Source organism: Salmo salar, unplaced genomic scaffold (assembly GCF_905237065.1).
Source record: "Salmo salar unplaced genomic scaffold, Ssal_v3.1, whole genome shotgun sequence".
Taxonomy (NCBI): domain Eukaryota; kingdom Metazoa; phylum Chordata; class Actinopteri; order Salmoniformes; family Salmonidae; genus Salmo; species Salmo salar.
This window is the reverse complement of record NW_025550805.1, coordinates 40,001-65,000: the sequence shown is the minus strand read 5'-3', so window position 1 is coordinate 65,000 and position 25,000 is coordinate 40,001. Positions and strand designations below refer to the sequence as shown.

Below are 25,000 nucleotides of genomic sequence, written 5' to 3'. Positions count from 1 at the left end.
GGGGGTACCGGTACAGAGTCAATGTGGAGGCTATATACAGGGTGTTACGGTACAGAGTCAATGTGGAGGCTATATACAGGGTGTTACGGTACAGAGTCAATGTGGAGGCTATATACAGGGTGTTACGGTACAGAGTCAATGTGGAGGCTATATACAGGGTGTTACGGTACAGAGTCAATGTGGAGGCTATATACAGGGTGTTACGGTACAGAGTCAATGTGGAGGCTATATACAGGGTGTTACGGTACAGAGTCAATGTGGAGGCTATATACAGGGTGTTACGGTACAGAGTCAATGTGGAGGCTATATACAGGGGGTACCGGTACAGAGTCAATGTGGAGGCTATATACAGGGGGTACCGGTACAGAGTCAATGTGGAGGCTATATACAGGGGGTACCGGTACAGAGTCAATGTGGAGGCTATATACAGGGGGTACCGGTACAGAGTCAATGTGGAGGCTATATACAGGGTGTTACGGTACAGAGTCAATGTGGAGGCTATATACAGGGGGTACCGGTACAGAGTCAATGTGGAGGCTATATACAGGGGGTACCGGTACAGAGTCAATGTGGAGGCTATATACAGGGGGTACCGGTCTCGTGCTGTTAACTCAGCCCTGTGTTCCTCTCTGTTCCTCCAAGATGTTGAACCCTCCTAATTCACCTTGTCATTAGCAGAAGTGTGGACCTTTCAGGGTTGTAACTGACTTCAGACAGGCAGCAGAGAGAGAAGTGGTTGGGACGACCTACATAACTATTATTGTAGCGTGACGGGTCAGCACTCCCCCCCAGCCGGGCCTTAGTCCCACCTAATGCAGTGAAACAACACGGCCTGCCCATGTAGCGAATCAGATCTCACACACACACACACACACACACACACACACACGCACACACACACACACACACACACACACACACACACACACTCACCTCACTCAGCGAGACTTCAGTCCCTCTGAGCAGTTTAACGTTTACACACACACACACACACACACACACACACACACACACACACACACACACACACACACACACACACACACACACACACACACACACACACACACCCCTCACCTCACTCAGCGAGAATTCAGTCCCTCTGAGCAGTTTAACGTTTTACACACACACACACACACACACACACACACACACACACACACACACACACACACACACACACACTCACCTCACTCAGCGAGACTTCAGTCCCTCTGAGCAGTTTAACGTTTACACACACACACACACACACACCTCACCTCACTCAGCGAGAATTCAGTCCCTCTGAGCAGTTTAACGTTACACACACACACACACACACACACACACACACACACACACACACTCACCTCACTCAGCGAGACTTCAGTCCCTCTGAGCAGTTTAACGTTTTACACACACACACACACACACACACACACACACACACACACACACACACACACACACACACACACACACACACACACACACACACACAGAGAGAAAACAATATTTTTCCACACAGAAACCTCATCACCTAGTGGCAACCTATCCCCTATGTAGTGCACTACTTTGGCCATGGCTTTTTGGTAGTTCTGTGCAGTGTACTATGTAGGGAATAGGGTGCCGTTTGGGACAAAGGCGTAGTAGGTCGGCGTGTTTTGGAGAACGTCGTTCTAGAACGTGTTTTCACGTCCTGTCCACGGTAAGCTGTTATTTTCTATGGTAGAGTAGGTCAGGGGCGTGACAGGGGGGTTTATTCTATGTTTTCTATGTCTATGTTGTTAGGTTCTAGTTTTTGTATTTCTATGTTGGGGTTTTTGTTTGGGATGATCTCCAATTAGAGGCAGCTGGTCCTCGTTGTCTCTAATTGGAGGTCATATTTAAGTAGGTTTTTTTTTCCCACCTGGGTTTTGTGGGTGATTATTTTTAGTGTTTGTTTCACCTCACGTCACGGTTTGTTGTTTTGTTTGTTTATGTACTGCATAGTTTCACAGCGTAAATAAAATGCGGAACGACACACACGCGCTGCACTTTGGTCCCCTTCTCCTTACGACAGCCGCTGCACTTTGGTCCGCTTCTCCTTACGACAGCCGCTGCACTTTGGTCCGCTTCTCCTTACGACAGCCGCTGCACTTTGGTCCGCTTCTCCTTACGACAGCCGCTGCACTTTGGTCCGCTTCTCCTTACGACAGCCGCTGCACTTTGGTCCGCTTCTCCATACGACAGCCGCTGCACTTTGGTCCGCTTCTCCTTACGACAGCCGCTGCACTTTGGTCCACTTCTCCTTACGACAGCCGGGACTCGTGGTGGGTACCTCTCCAGTGTAAACTTTTAGTTCAGAACGATCTCGAATCGATTCGTCTCCGTGGTGATAAGAGCTGGCAGGGAAATATTCACACGGACTTAACGAGACGCATCAGAGAGAAATAGCAAAAAACTAAATGAAGAGAGAGAGACTGAGCTGAGGACTGAGCTGGGCTGTATCTGGCAAGGGGAATCTGTACTGGGGAAGCTGTATTTGCAAGGCCATGTTGTCTGTAGTGTTGGTTGGGAGGGTGACGCTGTGGGGAGAGAAATCAGAGATATATATATACTCTGCCTTGTCAGGGTCTCTCTAAACACAGCAGGATGTGGACCAGGATGACTAGCCTATCAGGGTCTCTCTAAACACAGCAGGATGTGGACCAGGATGACTAGCCTATCAGGGTCTCTCTAAACACAGCAGGATGTGGACCAGGATGACTAGCCTATCAGGGTCTCTCTAAACACAGCAGGATGTGGACCAGGATGACTAGCCTATCAGGGTCTCTCTAAACACAGCAGGATGTGGACCAGGATGACTAGCCTATCAGGGTCTCTCTAAACACAGCAGGATGTGGACCAGGATGACTAGCCTATCAGGGTCTCTCTAAACACAGCAGGATGTGGACCAGGATGACTAGCCTATCAGGGTCTCTCTAAACACAGCAGGATGTGGACCAGGATGACTAGACTATCAGGGTCTCTCTAAACACAGCAGGATGTGGACCAGGATGACTAGCCTATCAGGGTCTCTCTAAACACAGCAGGATGTGGACCAGGATGACTAGCCTATCAGGGTGTCTCTAAACACAGCAGGATGTGGACCAGGATGACTAGCCTATCAGGGTCTCTCTAAACACAGCAGGATGTGGACCAGGATGACTAGCCTATCAGGGTCTCTCTAAACACAGCAGGATGTGGACCAGGATGACTAGCCTATCAGGGTCTCTCTAAACACAGCAGGATGTGGACCAGGATGACTAGACTATCAGGGTCTCTCTAAACACAGCAGGATGTGGACCAGGATGACTAGCCTATCAGGGTCTCTCTAAACACAGCAGGATGTGGACCAGGATGACTAGCCTATCAGGGTCTCTCTAAACACAGCAGGATGTGGACCAGGATGACTAGCCTATCAGGGTCTCTCTAAACACAGCAGGATGTGGACCAGGATGACTAGCCTATCAGGGTCTCTCTAAACACAGCAGGATGTGGACCAGGATGACTAGCCTATCAGGGTCTCTCTAAACACAGCAGGATGTGGACCAGGATGACTAGCCTATCAGGGTCTCTCTAAACACAGCAGGATGTGGACCAGGATGACTAGCCTATCAGGGTCTCTCTAAACACAGCAGGATGTGGACCAGGATGACTAGCCTATCAGGGTCTCTCTAAACACAGCAGGATGTGGACCAGGATGACTAGCCTATCAGGGTCTCTCTAAATACAGCAGGATGTGGACCAGGATGACTAGCCTATCAGGGTCTCTCTAAACACAGCAGGATGTGGACCAGGTAGCAGCAGTATTGTGGTAGTATAGTAGTATTAGTATATGTATCAGTAGTAGTAGCAGTATTAGTAGTATTAGTATAGGTAGTAGTAGTAGTGGTAGTATAGTAGTATTAGTATATGTATCAGTAGTAGTATCAGTATAGGTAGCAGTATTGGTAGTATTAGTATAGGTATCAGTAGTAGTATTAGTATAGGTAGTAGTAGTAGTATAGTAGTATTAGTATATGTATCAGTATTAGTATAGGTAACAGTAGTAGTGGTAGTATAGTAGTATTAGTATATGTATCAGTAGTAGTATTAGTATAGGTAGCAGCAGTAGTAGTAGTATAGGTAGTATTAGTATAGGTAGCAGTATTAGTAGTATAGTAGTATTAGTATATGTATCAGTATTAGTATAGGTGGCAGTAGTAGTGGTAGTATAGTAGTATTAGTATATGTATAAGTAGTAGTATAGGTAGCAGTAATAGTGGTAGTATAGTAGTATTAGTGTATGTATCAGTAGTAGTATTATTAGTATAGGTAGCAGCAGTAGTAGTAGTATAGGTAGTATTAGTATAGGTAGCAGTATTAGTAGTATAGTAGTATTAGTATAAGTAGCAGCAGTAGTAGTATATGTATCAGTAGTAGTAGTAGGGTGTGTGTGTTGTATTAGTATAAGTAGCAGCAGTAGTAGTATAGTAGTATTGGTATAAGTAGTAGTAGTATAATGGTATTAGTATAGGTATCGGTAGTAGTAGTATTGTAGTATTAGTATAGGTAGTAGTATAAGTATATGTATCAGTAGTAGTATTAGTATAGGTAGTAGTAGTATAATAGTATTAGTATAGGTATCGGTAGTAGTAGTATTGTAGTATTAGTATAGGTGGTAGTAGTAGTATAAGTATATGTATCAGTAGTAGTATTAGTATAGGTTGCAGTCATAGTAGTATTAGTATAGGTATCAGTATTAGTATAAGTAGCAGCAGCAGTAGTAGTACTATAGTAGTATTAGCATAGGAAGCAGCAGTAGTATTATAGTAGCAGCAGTAGTAGTAGTAATATAGTAGTATTAGCATAGTAGCATCAGCAGTAGTATTAGTATAGCAGTATTAGTATAGTAGCAGCAGTAGTGGTAGTAGTATAGTAGTATCCGTATAAGTAGTAGTAGTATATGTAGTAGTATAGTAGTATTAGTATAGGTATCAGTAGTAGTAGTATATTAGTATTAGTATAGTAGCAGCAGTAGTAGTATAGTACGATTAGTATAGTAGCAGCAGTGGTAGAAGCATAGTGGTATTAGTATAGTAGTATTAGTATAGTAGCAGCAGTAGCAGTATAGTAGTATTAGTATTGGTATCAGTAGTATTAGTATAGGTAGCAGCAGTAGTAGCATAGTAGTATTAGTATATGTAGCAGCAGTAGTAGTATTAGTATAGGTATCAGCAGTAGTAGTAGTATGGTAGTATTAGTATAGGTAGCAGCAGCAGTGGTAGTATAGTAGTAGTAGTAGTAGTATAGGTAGCAGTAGTAGTATAGTTGTATTAGTATATTTATCAGTAGTAGTAGAATTAGTATAGGTAGTAGTAGTATAGTAGTATTAGTATAGGTAGTAGTAGTAGTATTAGCATAGGTAGCAGCAGTAGTAGTATAGTAGTATTAGTATAGGTAGTAGTATTAGTATAGGTATTAGCAGTAGTAGTATAGTAGTATTGGTAGTAGTATTAGTATAGGTATAGGTATCAGCAGTAGTAGACTGCTGTGTATTAGTATAGGCAGGAGTAGTAGTATTAGTATAGGTAGAAGCAGTAGGTGTATAGTAGTATTAGTATAGGTATCAGTAGTTTTAGTATTAATATATGTAGCAGCAGTATGAGTATAGTAGTATTAGTATAGGTAGCAGCAGTAGTATAGTAGAACTGGTATAGGTAGCAGCAGTAGTAGTATTATAGTAGTATTAGTATAGGTAGCATCAGTAGTATAGTAGTATTAGTATAGGTAGCAGCAGTAGTATAGTAGTATTAGTATTGGTGGCAGCGGTAGTAGTATTAGTATAGGTAGCAGCGGTAGTAGTATAGTGTATTAGTATAGGTAGCAGCAGTAGTAGTAGTATTAGTATAGGTAGCAGCAGTAGTAGTATAGTGTATTAGTATAGGTAGCAGCAGTAGTAGTAGTATTAGTATAGGTAGCAGCAGTAGTACAGTAGTATTAGTATAGGTAGCAGCAGTAGTACAGTAGTATTAGTATAGGTAGCAGCAGCAGTAGTAGTATAGTAGTATTAGTATAGGTATTATCAGTAGTAGTATTAGTATGGGTAGCATCAGTAGTAGTAGTATAGTAGTAGTATTGGTATAGGTAGCAGCAGTAGAAGTATAGTGGTAGTATTAGTATAGGTAGCATCAGTAGTAGTAGTATAGTAGTATTGGTATATGTAGCAGCATTAGTAGTATAGTATTAGTATTAGCAGCAGTAGTAGTAGTAGTATTAGTATAGGTAGTAGCAGTAGTAGTAGTATAGTGGTAGCAGCATCAGTAGTAGTATAGTAGTATTGGTATATGTAGCAGCATTAGTAGTATAGTATTAGTATTAGCAGCAGTAGTAGTAGTATAGTAGTATTAGTATAGGTAGTAGCAGTAGTAGTAGTATAGTGGTAGCAGCGTCAGTAGTAGTATAGTTGTATTAGTATAGTAGCAGTAGTAGTATAGTGTGTTAGTATAGTAGTATTAGTATATTAGTAGTATAGGGTGTTAGTATAGTAGTAGTATAGTGTACTAGTATAGTAGTAGTATAGTGCATTAGTATAGGTAGCGGTACCATCAGTATAGTGTAGTGATATTAGTACAGTCGTAGCAGTATAGTAGTATTAGTGTGGAGGTATAGTAGTATTAGCATAGTAGTATAGTAGTATTAGTATATTAGTAGCAGTATAGTAGTATTAGTGTAGTAGTATAGTAGTGTGGTAGCATTGGTATATTAGTAGTATAGTGCATTAGTATAGGTATCAGAGTAGTAATATAGTAGTATTAGTATAGTGTATTAGTATAGGTATCAGTAGTAGTATTAGTATAGTAGTAGTATATTGTATTAGTGTAGTAGTAGTATAGTAGTATTAGTATAGTAGTGTTGTAGTATTAGTATATTAGTAGTATTAGTTTAGTAGTGTGGTGTATTAGTATGGTAGTAGTATAGTGTATTAGTAGTAGTATAGTGTATAGGTATCAGTAGTAGTAGTAGTAGTAGTATTAGTATAGGTAGCAGCAGTAGTAGCATAGTAGTATTAGTATATGTAGCAGCAGTAGTAGTATTAGTATAGGTATCAGCAGTAGTAGTAGTATGGTAGTATTAGTATAGGTAGCAGCAGCAGTGGTAGTATAGTAGTAGTAGTAGTAGTATAGGTAGCAGTAGTAGTATAGTTGTATTAGTATATTTATCAGTAGTAGTAGAATTAGTATAGTAGTAGTAGTATAGTAGTATTAGTATAGGTAGTAGTAGTAGTATTAGCATAGGTAGCAGCAGTAGTAGTATAGTAGTATTAGTATAGGTAGTAGTATTAGTATAGGTATTAGCAGTAGTAGTATAGTAGTATTGGTAGTAGTATTAGTATAGGTATAGGTATCAGCAGTAGTAGACTGCTGTGTGTTAGTATAGGCAGGAGTAGTAGTATTAGTATAGGTAGAAGCAGTAGGTGTATAGTAGTATTAGTATAGGTATCAGTAGTTTTAGTATTAATATATGTAGCAGCAGTATGAGTATAGTAGTATTAGTATAGGTAGCAGCAGTAGTATAGTAGAACTGGTATAGGTAGCAGCAGTAGTAGTATTATAGTAGTATTAGTATAGGTGGCATCAGTAGTATAGTAGTATTAGTATAGGTGGCAGCAGTGGTATAGTAGTATTAGTATTGGTGGCAGCGGTAGTAGTATTAGTATAGGTAGCAGCGGTAGTAGTATAGTGTATTAGTATAGGTAGCAGCAGTAGTAGTAGTATTGGTATAGGTGGCAGCAGTAGTAGTATAGTGTATTAGTATAGGTGGCAGCAGTAGTAGTAGTATTAGTATAGGTGGCAGCAGTAGTACAGTAGTATTAGTATAGGTAGCAGCAGTGGTACAGTGGTATTAGTATAGGTAGCAGCAGTAGTAGTATAGTAGTATTAGTATGGGTATTATCGGTAGTAGTATTAGTATGGGTAGCATCAGTGGTAGTAGTATGGTAGTAGTATTGGTATAGGTAGCAGCAGTAGAAGTATAGTGGTAGTATTAGTATAGGTAGCATCAGTAGTAGTAGTATAGTAGTATTGGTATATGTAGCAGCATTAGTAGTATAGTATTAGTATTAGCAGCAGTAGTAGTAGTAGTATTAGTATAGGTAGTAGCAGTAGTAGTAGTATAGTGGTAGCAGCATCAGTAGTAGTATAGTAGTATTGGTATATGTAGCAGCATTAGTAGTATAGTATTAGTATTAGCAGCAGTAGTAGTAGTATAGTAGTATTAGTATAGGTAGTAGCAGTAGTAGTAGTATAGTGGTAGCAGCGTCAGTAGTAGTATAGTTGTATTAGTATAGTAGCAGTAGTAGTATAGTGTGTTAGTATAGTAGTATTAGTATATTAGTAGTATAGGGTGTTAGTATAGTAGTAGTATAGTGTACTAGTATAGTAGTAGTATAGTGCATTAGTATAGGTAGCGGTACCATCAGTATAGTGTAGTGATATTAGTACAGTCGTAGCAGTATAGTAGTATTAGTGTGGAGGTATAGTAGTATTAGCATAGTAGTATAGTAGTATTAGTATATTAGTAGCAGTATAGTAGTATTAGTGTAGTAGTATAGTAGTGTGGTAGCATTGGTATATTAGTAGTATAGTGCATTAGTATAGGTATCAGAGTAGTAATATAGTAGTATTAGTATAGTGTATTAGTATAGGTATCAGTAGTAGTATTAGTATAGTAGTAGTATATTGTATTAGTGTAGTAGTAGTATAGTAGTATTAGTATAGTAGTGTTGTAGTATTAGTATATTAGTAGTATTAGTTTAGTAGTGTGGTGTATTAGTATGGTAGTAGTATAGTGTATTAGTAGTAGTATAGTGTATAGGTATCAGTAGTAGTAGTAGTAGTAGTATTAGTATAGTAGTAGTAGTATATTGTATTAGTGTAGTAGTAGTATAGTAGTATTAGTATAGTAGTGTAGTAGTATTCATATATTAGTAGTATTAGTGTAGTAGTATAGTGCATTAGTATAGTAGTGGTATAGTGTATTAGTATAGTAGTATAGTGTATTCGTATAGTAGTAGTATAGTGTATAGGTATCAGCAGTAGTGTATTAGTATAGTAGTAGTATAGTGTATCAGTATAGTAGTAGTGTAGTGGTATTAGTATAGTAGTATAGTAGTATTAGTATAGTAGTAGTATAGTGTATTAGTATAGTAGTATTTGTATAGTAGTAGCATAGTGTATCAGTATAGTAGTATTAGCATAGCAGTAGTATAGTGTACGAGTATAGTAGTATTAGTATAGTAATAGTATAGTAGTGGTATGGTGTAGTAGTATTAGTATAGTAGTAGTATAGTGTGGTAGTATAGTAGTATAGTAGTATTAGTATAGTGTGTTAGTATAGTGGTAGTATATTGTGTTAGTATAGTAGTAGTATAGTGTGTTAGTATAGCGCTATTAGTATATTAGTAGTATTAGTATAGTAGTAGTGTAGTAGTAGTATAGCTGTATTAGTATAGTAGTATTAGTATAGTGGTAGTATAGCATATTAGTATAGTAGTAGTTTAGTGTATTAGTATATTAGTAGTATTAGTATAGTAGTAGTATAGTAGTATTAATATAGTGGTAGTAGTAGTATTAGTATAGTAGTAGTAGTATATTGTATTAGTGTAGTAGTAGTATAGTAGTATTAGTATAGTAGTGTAGTAGTATTCATATATTAGTAGTATTAGTGTAGTAGTATAGTGCATTAGTATAGTAGTGGTATTAGTATAGTAGTATAGTGTATTAGGTATAGTAGTAGTATAGTGTATAGGTATCAGCAGTAGTGTATTAGTATAGTATTAGTATAGTAGTAGTATAGTGTATCAGTATAGTAGTAGTGTAGTGGTATTAGTATAGTAGTAGTATAGTGTGTTAGTATAGCGGTATTAGTATATTAGTAGTATTAGTATAGTAGTAGTGTAGTAGTAGTATAGCTGTATTAGTATAGTAGTATTAGTGTAGTGGTAGTATAGCGTATTAGTATAGTAGTAGTTTAGTGTATTCGTACATTAGTAGTATTAGTATAGTAGTAGTATAGTAGTATTAATATAGTGGTAGTATAGTAGTATTAGTATAGTAGTATTAGTATAGTAGTATTAGTATAGTGGCAGTATAGTGTATTAGTATAGTAGTAGTGTAGTAGTATTAGTATAGTAGTAGTATAGTGTATTAGTATAGGTAGCAGCAGTAGTGTATTGGTATAGTAGTATTAGTATCGTAGTATTCGTATAGTAGTATAGTGTATTAGTTTAGTAGTGTGGTCGTATTACTATAGTAGTATAGTAGTAGTATTAGTATATTCGTATAGTGTATTAGTATAGTAGTGTGGTCATATCAGTATAGTGGTAGTATTAGTGTAGTAGTATAGTGTGTTAGTATAGCGCTATTAGTATATTAGTAGTATTAGTATAGTAGTAGTGTAGTAGTAGTATAGCTGTATTAGTATAGTAGTATTAGTATAGTGGTAGTATAGCATATTAGTATAGTAGTAGTTTAGTGTATTAGTATATTAGTAGTATTAGTATAGTAGTAGTATAGTAGTATTAATATAGTGGTAGTAGTAGTAGTAGTATAGTAGTAGTAGTATATTGTATTAGTGTAGTAGTAGTATAGTAGTATTAGTATAGTAGTGTAGTAGTATTCATATATTAGTAGTATTAGTGTAGTAGTATAGTGCATTAGTATAGTAGTGGTATTAGTATAGTAGTATAGTGTATTCGTATAGTAGTAGTATAGTGTATAGGTATCAGCAGTAGTGTATTAGTATAGTATTAGTATAGTAGTAGTATAGTGTATCAGTATAGTAGTAGTGTAGTGGTATTAGTATAGTAGTAGTATAGTGTGTTAGTATAGCGGTATTAGTATATTAGTAGTATTAGTATAGTAGTAGTGTAGTAGTAGTATAGCTGTATTAGTATAGTAGTATTAGTGTAGTGGTAGTATAGCGTATTAGTATAGTAGTAGTTTAGTGTATTAGTATATTAGTAGTATTAGTATAGTAGTAGTATAGTAGTATTAATATAGTGGTAGTATAGTAGTATTAGTATAGTAGTATTAGTATAGTAGTATTAGTATAGTGGCGGTATGGTGTATTAGTATAGTAGTAGTGTAGTAGTATTAGTATAGTAGTAGTATAGTGTATTAGTATAGGTAGCAGCAGTAGTGTATTGGTATAGTAGTATTAGTATAGTAGTATTCGTATAGTAGTATAGTGTATTAGTTTAGTAGTGTGGTCGTATTACTATAGTAGTATAGTAGTAGTATTAGTATATTCGTATAGTGTATTAGTATAGTAGTGTGGTCATATCAGTATAGTGGTAGTATTAGTATAGTAGTATAGTAGTAGTAGTATAGTAGTATTAGTATAGTAGTGTAGTAGTATTCATATATTAGTAGTATTAGTGTAGTAGTATAGTGCATTAGTATAGTAGTGGTATTAGTATAGTAGTATAGTGTATTCGTATAGTAGTAGTATAGTGTATAGGTATCAGCAGTAGTGTATTAGTATAGTATTAGTATAGTAGTAGTATAGTGTATCAGTATAGTAGTAGTGTAGTGGTATTAGTATAGTAGTAGTATAGTGTGTTAGTATAGCGGTATTAGTATATTAGTAGTATTAGTATAGTAGTAGTGTAGTAGTAGTATAGCTGTATTAGTATAGTAGTATTAGTGTAGTGGTAGTATAGCGTATTAGTATAGTAGTAGTTTAGTGTATTAGTATATTAGTAGTATTAGTATAGTAGTAGTATAGTAGTATTAATATAGTGGTAGTATAGTAGTATTAGTATAGTAGTATTAGTATAGTAGTATTAGTATAGTGGCAGTATAGTGTATTAGTATAGTAGTAGTGTAGTAGTATTAGTATAGTAGTAGTATAGTGTATTAGTATAGGTAGCAGCAGTAGTGTATTGGTATAGTAGTATTAGTATAGTAGTATTCGTATAGTAGTATAGTGTATTAGTTTAGTAGTGTGGTCGTATTACTATAGTAGTATAGTAGTAGTATTAGTATATTCGTATAGTGTATTAGTATAGTAGTGTGGTCATATCAGTATAGTGGTAGTATTAGTATAGTAGTATAGTAGTATTAGTATAGTAGTGTGGTAGTATTAGTATAGTAGTATAGTGTATTAGTGTAGTAGTATTAGTATAGTAGTGTGGTAGTATAGTGTATTAGTATAGGTAGCAGCAGTAGTATAGAAGTATTAGTATTGTATTAGCAGTATTGTGTATTAGTATAGTAGTATTGTATATTAGTATAGTAGCATAGTAGTATTAGTATAGTAGTATTAGTATTGTAATAGTAGTATTGTGTATTAGCATAGTAGTATAATAGTATTAGTATAGCGGTGTATTAGTATAGTAGTAGTATAGTATAGTAGTATTAGTATAGTAGTATAGGTAGCAGCAGTAGTATAGTAGTAGTAGTATAGTAGTAGTATTGTGTATTAGTATAGTAGTATTAGTATAGTAGTATAGGTAGCAGCAGTGGTATAGTAGTATTAGTATTGTATTAGTAGTATTGTGTATTAGTATAGTAGTGTGGTAGTATTGTGTATTAGTATAGTAGTGTAGTAGTATTAGTATAGTAGTATTAGTATAGTAGTATAGTGTATTAGTATAGTAGTAGTGTGTATTAGTATAGCAGTATAGTAGTATTAGTATAGTAGTATAGTAGTATTAGTATAGTAGTATAGTATTATTAGTATAGTAGCATTAGTATAGTAGTATAGTAGTATTAGTATAGTAGTATAGTAGTATTAGTATAGTAGTATTAGTATAGTAGTATAGTGTACTAGTATAGTAGTAGTGTGTATTAGTATAGCAGTATAGTAGTATTAGTATAGTAGTATAGTAGTATTAGTATAGTAGTATAGCAGTATAGTAGTATAGTAGTATTAGTATAGTAGTATAGTAGTATTAGTATAGTAGTATTAGTATAGTGGTATTAGTGTAGTAGTATTAGTATAGTAGTGTGGTAGTATTAATATAGTAGTATAGTAGTATTAGTATAGTAGTATTAGTATAGTAGTATTAGTATAGTATAGTAGTATAGGTAGCAGCAGTAGTGTTCTGTGGTTGCTGATGAGCAGAGGATCATCTCAGTGAACAAGGCTGATCATCAGTCAGACTCCCACTGGGTCCAGAGGCAGGTCATAATGTAAAGGACGTCAGGCTGAATCCCATCTGCTAGGGTGAGGTGGTCTCTCTCCTCCCCACCTCTCCTCTCCTCTCCTCCCATCCCATCCCACTTCCTCCCCTCCCACCTCCCCTCCCACCTCCCCTCCCCTCCCAGCTCTCCTCCCCACCTCTCCTCTCCTCCCCTCCCACCTCCCCTCCCAGTGCTCCTCTCCTCCCCACCTCCCTTCCCCTCCCACCTCTCCTCCCCAGCTCTCCTCTCCTCCCCCTCCCCTCCCACCTCTCCTCCTCTCCCCTCCCACCACCTCCTCCCCTCCCACCTCCTCTTCCCCTCCCACCTCCTCCTCCCCTACCCCTCCCACCACCTCCTCCCCCCCCCCACCTCCTCCTCCCCTACCCTCCCCACCTCCTCCCACCTCTCCTCCCCTCCCCTCCCACCTCTCCTCCCACCTCTCCTCCACCTCTCCTCTCCTCCCCACCTCCTCCTCCCACCTCTCCTCTCCTCCCCACCTCCTCCTCCCAGCTCTCCTCAGCAGGAAGCAGCTCGTCAGGTCAACAGCCATTAGTTCTGATTAAAGAGGTCGTGAGGTTTTAGTTGTCTGGGGGTTCTTGTTCTGCAGGTGCCGTGCAGCCTGGAGTATTGGGACGAGCTCCAGCACGCCTTCGTCCCCTACCGAGAGTTCAGCCTATCAGAGAGTAGCGCCTGCGAGCTGACCCTGCCCAGCCTGACGCTGACCAATGAGCAGAAGGATCTGGTGACCTCTGACCTGTGGAGGATCGTCCTCAACAGCAACCCAGACGGAGGAGACGAACAGAGGTGAGGAGACGATTAACACTCTCTTCACACACCTGATTCTACTGTGTGTGTGTGTGTGTGTGTGTGTGTGTGTGTGTGTGTGTGTGTGTGTGTGTGTGTGGTTCAGTACAGTGCAGAATGTTGATCGTCTCTGAGCACAAAAGCCTCTGTGTGCCGGTCACTCGCTCCACATCTGGGAGGGAGGGAGGGAGGGTTGGGGGAGGCAGTGGACCTGGCCCAGGTTCAGATCAACCTACTGACATTTCCCAGCACACCAAGTGGCTGTCAGGGCCAAACAGATCCCTTCCTGCTTACCTCGAGGGGAAGGGAGGGATAGGGGAGGGAGGCAGGAGGGATAGAGGAGTGAGGCAGGAGGGATAGAGGAGGGAGGCAGGAGGGTAGAGGAGTGAGGCAGGAGGGATAGAGGAGGGAGGCAGGAGGGATAGAGGAGTGAGGCAGGAGGGTAGAGGAGTGAGGCAGGAGGGATAGAGGAGGGAGGCAGGAGGGATAGAGGAGGGAGGCAGGAGGGATAGAGGAGGGAGGCAGGAGGGGTAGAGGAGGGAGGCAGGAGGGATAGAGGAGGGAGGCAGGAGGGATAGAGGAGGGGGCAGGAGGGATAGAGGAGGGGGCAGGAGGGATAGAGGAGGGAGGCAGGAGGGATAGAGGAGGGAGGCAGGAGGGATAGAGGAGGGAGGCAGGAGGGATAGAGGAGTGGGGCAGGAGGGATAGAGGAGTGGGGCGGGAGGGATAGAGGAGGGAGGCAGGAGGGATAGAGGAGTGCGGCGGGAGGGATAGAGGAGTGGGGCAGGAGGGTTAGAGGAGTGGGGCAGGAGGGAGGCAGGAGGGATAGAGGAGTGGGGCAGGAGGGATAGAGGAGGGAGGCAGGAGGGATAGAGGAGTGCGGCGGGAGGGTTAGAGGAGTGGGGCAGGAGGGATAGAGGAGTGCAGGCGGGAGGGAGGCAGGAGGGATAGAGGAGTGGGGCAGGAGGGATAGAGGAGGGAGGCAGGAGGGATAGAGGAGTGAGGCAGGAGTGATAGAGGAGGGAGGCAGGAGGGATAGAGGAGGGGGGCAGGAGGGATAGAGGAGTGGGGCAGGAGGGATAGAGGAGGGAGGCAGGAGGGATAGAGGAGTGCGGCGGGAGGGTTAGAGGAGTGGGGCAGGAGGGATAGAGGAGTGCGGCGGGAGGGAGGCAGGAGGGATAGAGGAGTGGGGCAGGAGGGATAGAGGAGGGAGGCAGGAGGGATAGAGGAGTGAGGCAGGAGTGATAGAGAGAGGGAGGCAGGAGGGATAGAGGAGGGGGCAGGAGGGATAGAGGAGTGGGGCAGGAGGGATAGAGGAGGGAGGCAGGAGGGATAGAGGAGTGAGGCAGGAGTGATAGAGGAGGGAGGCAGGAGGGATAGAGGAGTGGGCGGGAGGGATAGAGGAGTGAGGCAGGAGGGATAGAGGAGTGCGGCGGGAGGGAGGCAGGAGGGATAGAGGAGTGGGGCAGGAGGGATAGAGGAGGGAGGCAGGAGGGATAGAGGAGTGAGGCAGGAGTGATAGAGGAGGGAGGCAGGAGGGATAGAGGAGTGGGGCAGGAGGGATAGAGGAGGAGGAGGCAGGAGGGATAGAGGAGGGAGGCAGGAGGGATGAGAGGAGTGAGGCAGGAGGGATAGAGGAGGGAGGCAGGAGGGAGTAGAGGAGGGAGGCAGGAGGGATAGAGGAGTGGGGCAGGAGGGATAGAGGAGGGAGGCAGGAGGGATAGAGGAGTGGGGCAGGAGGGATAGAGGAGGGAGGCAGGAGGGAGAGAGGAGGGAGGCAGGAGTGGGGAAGAGGGAAACTGGAGGAGAGGAGGGAGGCGGTCTCTCTCTCTGCCTCCCTGAGTTTAGGGGCTTTCTATATGAGCTAACTGCCAAGCCTACATTCTGTGTGGGTTTAAGGGATCTGGAGAAGCAGAAAGGCAGGAATAAGAAAACATGGAATGACGAGAGGACAACAACAGAAAACAGCAACCCAGTGAAAAGCCAAATATACACGTGCATTTCATTACAGTCATTCTCCAGTACATTTCCTTTATTGTCAAGGTGTGTCCCAATTGACAGCTTATAGTGCACTATGGACCCAGGTCAAAAGTAGTGCACTACGTAGGGAATAGTAAGCTATTTGGGACGCCCCCCCCTCAACATGTGATGGTTACCTTCTTCTAGAGGACAGCCTCCGCCATCCCTCACTTCCTGTTCCTCCTGCAGTCCTACACGTTCCACAGCCAATGGTTGTTAAGCTCATCCTTCCTCCATGACACCTTGTTAATGTCCCTCCAGCCAGTCCTTCCTCCATGACACCGTGTTAATGTCTCTCCAGCCAGTCCTCCTCCATGACACCTTGTTAATGTCCCTCCAGCCAGTCCTCCTCCATGACACCTTGTTAATGTCCCTCCAGCCAGTCCTCCTCCATGACACCTTGTTAATGTCCCTCCAGCCAGTCCTTCCTCCATGACACCTTGTTAATGTCCCTCCAGCCAGTCCTCCTCCATGACACCTTGTTAATGTCCCTCCAGCCAGTCCTCCTCCATGACACCTTGTTAATGTCCCTCCAGCCAGTCCTTCCTCCATGACACCGTGTTAATGTCTCTCCAGCCAGTCCTCCTCCATGACACCTTGTTAATGTCCCTCCAGCCAGTCCTCCTCCATGACACCTTGTTAATGTCCCTCCAGCCAGTCCTCCTCCATGACACCTTGTTAATGTCTCTCCAGCCAGTCCTCCTCCATGACACCTTGTTAATGTCCCTCCAGCCAGTCCTCCTCCATGACACCTTGTTAATGTCCCTCCAGCCAGTCCTCCTCCATGACACCTTGTTAATGTCCCTCCAGCCAGTCCTTCCTCCATGACACCTTGTTAATGTCCCTCCAGCCAGTCCTTCCTCCATGACACCTTGTTAATGTCCCTCCAGCCAGCCAGTCCTCCTCCATGACACCTTGTTAATGTCCCTCCAGCCAGTCCTCCTCCATGACACCTTGTTAATGTCCCTCCAGCCAGTCCTCCTCCATGACACCTTGTTAATGTCCCTCCAGCCAGTCCTCCTCCATGACACCTTGTTAATGTCCCTCCAGCCAGTCCTCCTCCTCCATGACACCTTGTTAATGTCCCTCCAGCCAGTCCTCCTCCATGACACCTTGTTAATGTCCCTCCAGCCAGTCCTCCTCCATGACACCTTGTTAATGTCCCTCCAGCCAGTCCTCCTCCATGACACCTTGTTAACGTCCCTCCAGCCAGTCCTCCTCCATGACACCTTGTTAACGTCCCTCCAGCCAGTCCTCCTCCATGACACCTTGTTAATGTCCCTCCAGCCAGTCCTCCTCCATGACACCTTGTTAACGTCCCTCCAGCCAGTCCTCCTCCATGACACCTTGTTAATGTCCCTCCAGCCAGTCCTCCTCCATGACACCTTGTTAATGTCCCTCCAGCCAGTCCTCCTCCATGACACCTTGTTAATGTCCCTCCAGCCAGTCCTCCTCCATGACACCTTGTTAATGTCCCTCCAGCCAGTCCTCCTCCATGACACCTTGTTAATGTCCCTCCAGCCAGTCCTCCTCCATGACACCTTGTTAATGTCCCTCCAGCCAGTCCTCCTCCATGACACCTTGTTAATGTCCCTCCAGCCAGTCCTCCTCCATGACACCTTGTTAATGTCCCTCCAGCCAGTCCTCCTCCATGACACCTTGTTAATGTCCCTCCAGCCAGTCCTCCTCCATGACACCTTGTTAATGTCCCTCCAGCCAGTCCTCCTCCATGACACCTTGTTAATGTCTCTCCAGCCAGTCCTCCTCCATGACACCTTGTTAATGTCCCTCCAGCCAGTCCTCCTCCATGACACCTTGTTAATGTCCCTCCAGCCAGTCCTCCTCCATGACACCTTGTTAACGTCCCTCCAGCCAGTCCTCCTCCATGACACCTTGTTAATGTCCCTCCAGCCAGTCCTCCTCCATGACACCTTGTTAATGTCCCTCCAGCCAGTCATCCTCCATGACACCTTGTTAATGTCCCTCCAGCCAGTCCTCCTCCATGACACCTTGTTAATGTCCCTCCAGCCAGTCCTCCTCCATGACACCTTGTTAATGTCCCTCCAGCCAGTCCTCCTCCATGACACCTTGTTAATGTCCCTCCAGCCAGTCCTCCTCCATGACACCTTGTTAATGTCCCTCCAGCCAGTCCTCCTCCATGACACCTTGTTAATGTCCCTCCAGCCAGTCCTCCTCCATGACACCTTGTTAATGTCCCTCCAGCCAGTCCTCCTCCATGACACCTTGTTAATGTCCCTCCAGCCAGTCCTCCTCCATGACACCTTGTTAATGTCCCTCCAGCCAGTCCTCCTCCATGACACCTTGTTAATGTCCCTCCAGCCAGTCCTCCTCCATGACACCTTGTTAATGTCCCTCCAGCCAGTCCTCCTCCATGACACCTTGTTAATGTCCCTCCAGCCCGTCCTCCTCCTGGAAGTGTTTCCTATTGTTCTTTCTCCTCTCCCTCCCAGTGAGTCAGATTTATAAACTCTCAGTCTTTTAATAGTTGTTTATGTATCTCTTTACAGTTCTGACAGTGAGTCAGGATCTCAGCAGGGTTCCTCGGGGTCCCAGCTTCTGCCCTGTGACCAGCTGGTGTCCCCCACGGCGCTGGCAGCCTGTACCCGGGTCGACTCCTGCTTCGCCCCCTGGTCCGTGCCCTCCCTGGGCGTGTCTCTCACCCTGGCACAGATACAGCTGCATCTCTACCACCACCTGGAGCAGCTGGGAACAGGTACTGTAGCACCGCCTGGAGCAGCTGGGTATTCGGCCCCCTTGAACTTTTCGACCTTTTGCCACATTTCAGGCTTCAAACATAAAGATATAAAACTGTAATTTTTTGTGAAGAATCAACAACAAGTGGGACACAATCATGAACTGGAACAAAATTTATTGGATATTTCAAACTTTTTTAACAAATAAAAAACTGAAAAATTGTCCGTGCAAAATTATTCAGCCCCTTTACTTTCAGTGCAGCAAACTCTCTCCAGAAGTTCAGTGAGGATCTCTGAATGATCCAATGTTGACCTAAATGACTAATGATGATAAATAGAATCCACCTGTGTGTAATCAAGTCTCTGTATAAATGCACCTGCTCTGTGATAGTCTCAGAGGTCCGTTTAAATCGCAGAGAGCATCATGAAGAACAAGGAACACACCAGGCAGGTCCGAGATACTGTTGTGGAGAAGTTTAAAGCCGGATTTGGATACAAAAAGATTTCCCAAGCTTTAAACATCCCAAGGAGCACTGTGCAAGCGATAATATTGAAATGGAAGGAGTATCAGACCACTGCAAATCTACGAAGACCCGGCCGTCCCTCTAAACTTTCAGCTCATACAAGGAGAAGACTGATCAGAGATGCAGCCAAGAGGCCCATGATCACTCTGGATGAACTGCAGAGATCTACAGCTGAGGTGGGAGACTCTGTCCATAGGACAACAATCAGTCGTATACTGCACAAATCTGGCCTTTATGGAAGAGTGGCAAGAAGAAAGCCATTTCTTAAAGATGTCCATAAAAAGTGTTGTTTAAAGTTTGCCACTAGCCACCTGGGAGACACACCAAACATGTGGAAGAAGGTGCTCTGGTCAGATGAAACCAAAATCGAACTTTTTGGCAACAATGCAAAACGTTATGTTTGGCGTAAAAGCAACACAGCTCATCACCCTGAACACACCATCCCCACTGTCAAACCATGGTGGTGGCAGCATCATGGTTTGGGCCTGCTTTTCTTCAGCAGGGGCAGGGAAGATGGTTAAAATTGATGGGAAGATGGATGGAGCCAAATACAGGACCATTCTGGAAGAAAACCTGTTGGAGTCTGCAAAAGACCTGAGACTGGGACGGAGATTTGTCTTCCAACAAGACAATGATCCAAAACATAAAGCAAAATCTACAATAGAATGGTTCACAAATAAACATATTCAGGTGTTAGAATGGCCAAGTCAAAGTCCAGACCTGAATCCAATCGAGAATCTGTGGAAAGAACTGAAAACTGCTGTTCACAAACGCTCTCCATCCAACCTCACTGAGCTCGAGCTGTTTTGCAAGGAGGAATGGGCAAAAATGTCAGTCTCTCGATGTGCAAAACTGATAGAGACATACCCCAAGCGACTTACAGCTGTAATCGCAGCAAAAGGTGGCGCTACAAAGTATTAACTTAAGGGGGCTGAATAATTTCGCACGGCCAATTTTTCAGTTTTTTATTTGTTAAAAAAGTTTGAAATATCCAATAAATTTCGTTCCACTTCATGATTGTGTCCCACTTGTTGTTGATTCTTCACAAAAAAATACAGTTTTATATCTTTATGTTTGAAGCCTGAAATGTGGCAAAAGGTCGAAAAGTTCAAGGGGGCCGAATACTTTCGCAAGGCACTGTACTGTAGCACCACCTGGAGCAGCTGGGTACAGGTACTGTAACACCGCCTGGAGCAGCTGGGTACAGGTACTGTAACACCACCTGGAGCAGCTGGGTACAGGTACTGTAACACCGCCTGGAACAGCTGGGTACAGGTACTGTAGCACCACCTGGAGCAGCTGGGTACAGGTTCTGTAGCACCACCTGGAGCAGCTGGGTACAGGTACTGTAGCACCGCCTGGAGCAGCTGGGTACAGGTACTGTAACACCGCCTGGAGCAGCTGGGTACAGGTACTGTAACACCACCTGGAGCAGCTGGGTACAGGTACTGTAGCACCGCCTGGAGCAGCTGGGTACAGGTTCTGTAGCACCACCTGGAGCAGCTGGGTACAGGTACTGTAACACCGCCTGGAGCAGCTGGGTACAGGTACTGTAACACCGCCTGGAGCAGCTGGGTACAGGTACTGTAGCACCGCCTGGAGCAGCTGGGTACAGGTACTGTAGCACCGCCTGGAGCAGCTGGGTACAGGTACTGTAACACCGCCTGGAGCAGCTGGGTACAGGTACTGTAGCACCGCCTGGAGCAGCTGGGTACAGGTACTGTAACACCGCCTGGAGCAGCTGGGTACAGGTACTGTAACACCGCCTGGAGCAGCTGGGTACAGGTACTGTAACACCGTCACACAAAGTGGAACTTTCCAGAAAATCACTATTGGTTTTTATTTGTTTGTTTCATCTGAGGGCATTCTGTAGTAGTTGGAACTTCATACTACTGTCACTTTAGTTGTATATTACATTCACAAACTCACATCGCCTCTGTCCGTCTGTCTATTCCGTCTCCAGTGCCGTCACGTCGACTCCGCCCCTTCCTGCCAGACAGGAAGTTGCCCCAGGAGCAGGAGTACCTGGTCATCGGGGCACAGGAGCCGCGGGTGTTCCTTCGCCAGTGGAGCGGTGGTACCGGTACCGTTAGTTCTACCCGGCTGTGCCAGGAGATCCAGTTCTCCACTGAGCTGGACTGCAGACTGTTGGAGTACCGGAACCTGACTTGGCTCTGCCTGCTGCAGCCGTTCATACTGCAGGGCCAGGCCGCGGTCACACGCTGCTCCAACAACACCCTCCTGGACGGGAACGTCTTCATAGACCCCGTCTTCGTCAACATCAGCCAGAACACTGTACACAGCCTGGATACAGCCCTGCAGAGCTGGCAGCAGGTGAGACTACTGTTAGATACTGAGTCTAATCCTAACCCTAACGTCCATCAGCCATCAGCCATCAGCCTGGATACAGCCCTGGAGAGTCTTGAAGAGGAGGATAGGAGAGTCTTGTAGAGGAGGAAGAGGAGGATAGGAGAGTCTTGTAGAGGAGGAAGAGGAGGAGGATAGGAGAGTCTTGTAGAGGAGGAAGAGGAGGATAGGAGAGTCTTGTAGACAGGTGTGTGGAGACAGCAGAGAGGCCCTGAGATCCTGATTGGACCAGGGGACATGGGTTGGGAGGGAGATTTTAACCATCCCCAGCCTCAAACCCAACGTTCCCCAGGCAGGCCTACCCCCCAGCCTCAAACCCAACTTTCCCCAGGCAGGCCTACCCCCCAGCCTCATACCAACGTTCCCCAGGCAGGCCTACCCCCAGCCTCAAACCCAACTTTCCCCAGGCAGGCCTACCCCCAGATCTAAACCCGGCTCTCTCCCCCTCTCTCCCTATCCTCTCTCCCTATCCTCTCTCCCTATCCTCTCTCACTATCCTCTCTCCCTATCATCTCTCCCTATCCTCTCTCCCTATCCTCTCTCCCTATCCTCTCTCCCTATCCTCTCTTCCCCTCTCTCCCTACCCTCTCTCCCTATCCTCTCTCCCCCTCTCTCCCCCTCTCTCCCTATCCTCTCTCCCCCTCTCTCCCTATCCTTTCTCCCCCTCTCTCCCTATCCTCTCTCCCTATCCTCTCTCCCCCTCTCTCCCCAGGGGAAGTGGCTTTAGGGTTCAGCCGCAGTAAAAGACAGTAGGTTTAACGTTCTCACAGAACAACAAATGTGCACTTAGGAAATCACAAGAGAGGAGGGCTTTTTTTTCCCCCCCTCTTCCTGTTTGAACGACCCCGGCTCGTCTTTAGAGAAGAGAAGATGGATCCATCTGTAGTTATAGACAGATCAGGTTTCTGTTCCCAGCAGGATGTAGCAGGGATCTGAAAAGCCCGAACAGGAAACAGGGTTTTTGTTGGTATCTTCAACTGCTCCTTGATCTGTTTTACTGTCCGTTTTAATAATGTCGTTCGACCACAACTTCTGCATGGCAAGGATCCAATTCCACGTGATTAGAAGTTTCTCCCCCTCGTCTATATTACTGTCTCCAGTTTGTCACGTCTACCGTAGAGCTGCGTGACATAGAGAGGCTCATAACGTAACCAGGTCTAATTGGATGTTCTGGTGACTGCTGGGACGTCGTGGCTGACAGAGAGAGAACTGTCACTTTAAACCCCTTTAACAAGCAGGTTCTATGGACTATCAGCATTTCTCAGAGGTAATATTTGTCCGCGTGAAGCCGTTTTTTATAGAGCGAAGAGGACGACAGAGGATGAAGAGGCTGTATCGGGTCTCTGTTAACTGATACCATCTTAAAGACGGCTTAGCGCGCGGCATCTTAAAGACGGCTGGAAGTTTAGAAATCTGCTCGTCCCGTTGAAAGGTGCCTCGGATAACGTTCCTCTATAAACTGGGGATGGATTTGAACTCGTGCTCGCAGCTGTCCCGTCCGACTGGTAGAACTCTCTCTCTGTCCTCCCGGGTTTAATGGGGTTTAATGGGGTAAACTTTCCCAGCAGTTTTCAATAGCAACAGTAGAACGCGTTTCGCTGTTAAACTCTGAGCTTTTTTTTTAACAGTCACCCTGCGTCACTCTGTCTCGATGTGGCGGTGGGGGTCTGTTGTGTTGAGGTTGGACTGGTTAACGAGAAGCTGGATCTGAACAGAGAGGGGTGGATGAGTTAAATCCACCTGGATCTGAACAGAGAGGGGTGGATGAGTTAACTCCACCTGGATCTGAACAGAGGGGTGGATGAGTTAACTCCACCTGGATCTGAACAGAGAGGGGTGGATGAGTTAACCTGGATCTGAACAGAGAGGGGTGGATGAGTTAACCTGGATCTGAACAGAGAGGGGTGGATGAGTTAACCTGGATCTGAACAGAGAGGGGTGGATGAGTTAACCTGGATCTGAACAGAGAGGGGTGGATGAGTTAACCTGGATCTGAACAGAGAGGGGTGGATGAGTTAACCTGGATCTGAACAGAGAGGGGTGGATGAGTTAACCTGGATCTGAACAGAGAGGGGTGGATGAGTTAACCTGGATCTGAACAGAGAGGGGGTGGATGAGTTAACTCCACCTGGATCTGAACAGAGAGGGGGTGGATGAGTTAACTCCACCTGGATCTGAACAGAGAGGGGTGGATGAGTTAACCTGGATCTGAACAGAGAGGGGTGGATGAGTTAACCTGGATCTGAACAGAGAGGGGGTGGATGAGTTTTGTAACAGGTTCAAGTAATTCACAGACCTTGGTCGTCGAGCTGTTTTGGAATTGCGTACTCTTTAACTTTTAGTGTGTTTGAGAAGCACTCTCCAAAGCCCTGTGTTTTCAATAAAAACAGGATTGGTAAACTGAGGACCTACTCATTCAACCCAAATGGGTCTTCCACATTTAACCCCTTTGGTACGGTGGATTGGCTTATTCAGCATCCATCGGTTCCCCGGATACATACTCAGATACATACTATAATATTGTGTATTTATGAATCGCGGCAAATTTAGTTCCTGTTTCAGTCGTGTGTTTTGGTCACGTTCAGGTGGGTCGAATATAAAGCACCCTGCTGATTGGTCGACAGGAGAGCCTCCCACAATGCAGGCGATGGCTGCTGGAAAACACCCTGCTGATTGGTCGACAGGAGAGCCTCCCACAATGCAGGCTGCAGGGAAACACCCTGCTGATTGGTTGACAGGGGAGCCTCCCGCAATGCAGGCGATGGCTGCAGGAAAACACCCTGCTGATTGGTTGACAGTAGATCCTCCCACAATGCAGGCGATGGCTGCAGGAAAACACCCTGCTGATTGGTTGACAGTAGATCCTCCCACAATGCACGCTGCAGGATGAAGTCGGTGAAGAGCGACTGCAGGTCGAAACGTCTTGCCCTTTTGATCACGTGATTTCTGTCAAGTTCACTCAGTTGACATGTAGGCGGAAATCTGACAATTTTTATTCCCAGAATGCAACACACTTTGAAAGGCGGTGACCAACGATGGTCGCCGACTTGCTATGCTCCTACACCGTCACCAGAGTATCTGGGCATGCTATGCTCCTACACCGTCCCCATAGTATCTGGGCCTGCTATGCTCCTACACCGTCACCAGAGTATCTGGGCATGCTATGCTCCTACACCGTCACCATAGTATCTGGGCATGCTATGCTCCTACACCGTCACCATAGTATCTGGGCATGCTATGTTCCTACACCGTCACCAGAGTATCTGGGCATGCTATGCTCCTACACCGTCACCATAGTATCTGGGCATGCTATGCTCCTACACCGTCACCATAGTATCTGGGCATGCTATGCTCCTACACCGTCACCAGAGTATCTGGTCATGCTATGCTCCTACACCGT

At 44.2% G+C, this 25,000-nt stretch overlaps 1 protein-coding gene across 1 annotated transcript in view; it reads left to right on the top strand.

Moving 5' to 3' along the window:
* The window catches only part of LOC123740021 (vacuolar protein sorting-associated protein 13B-like), a 39,479-nt gene that overhangs the window by 11,953 nt on the left and 2,526 nt on the right, over window positions 1–25,000 (top strand). Inside the window, exons 3-5 of the mRNA XM_045713950.1 lie at window positions 13,780–13,976; window positions 18,524–18,729; window positions 21,197–21,567. Coding sequence (XP_045569906.1) covers window positions 13,780–13,976; window positions 18,524–18,729; window positions 21,197–21,567 — 774 coding nt within the window. The remainder of the gene's footprint in view (window positions 1–13,779; window positions 13,977–18,523; window positions 18,730–21,196; window positions 21,568–25,000) is intronic.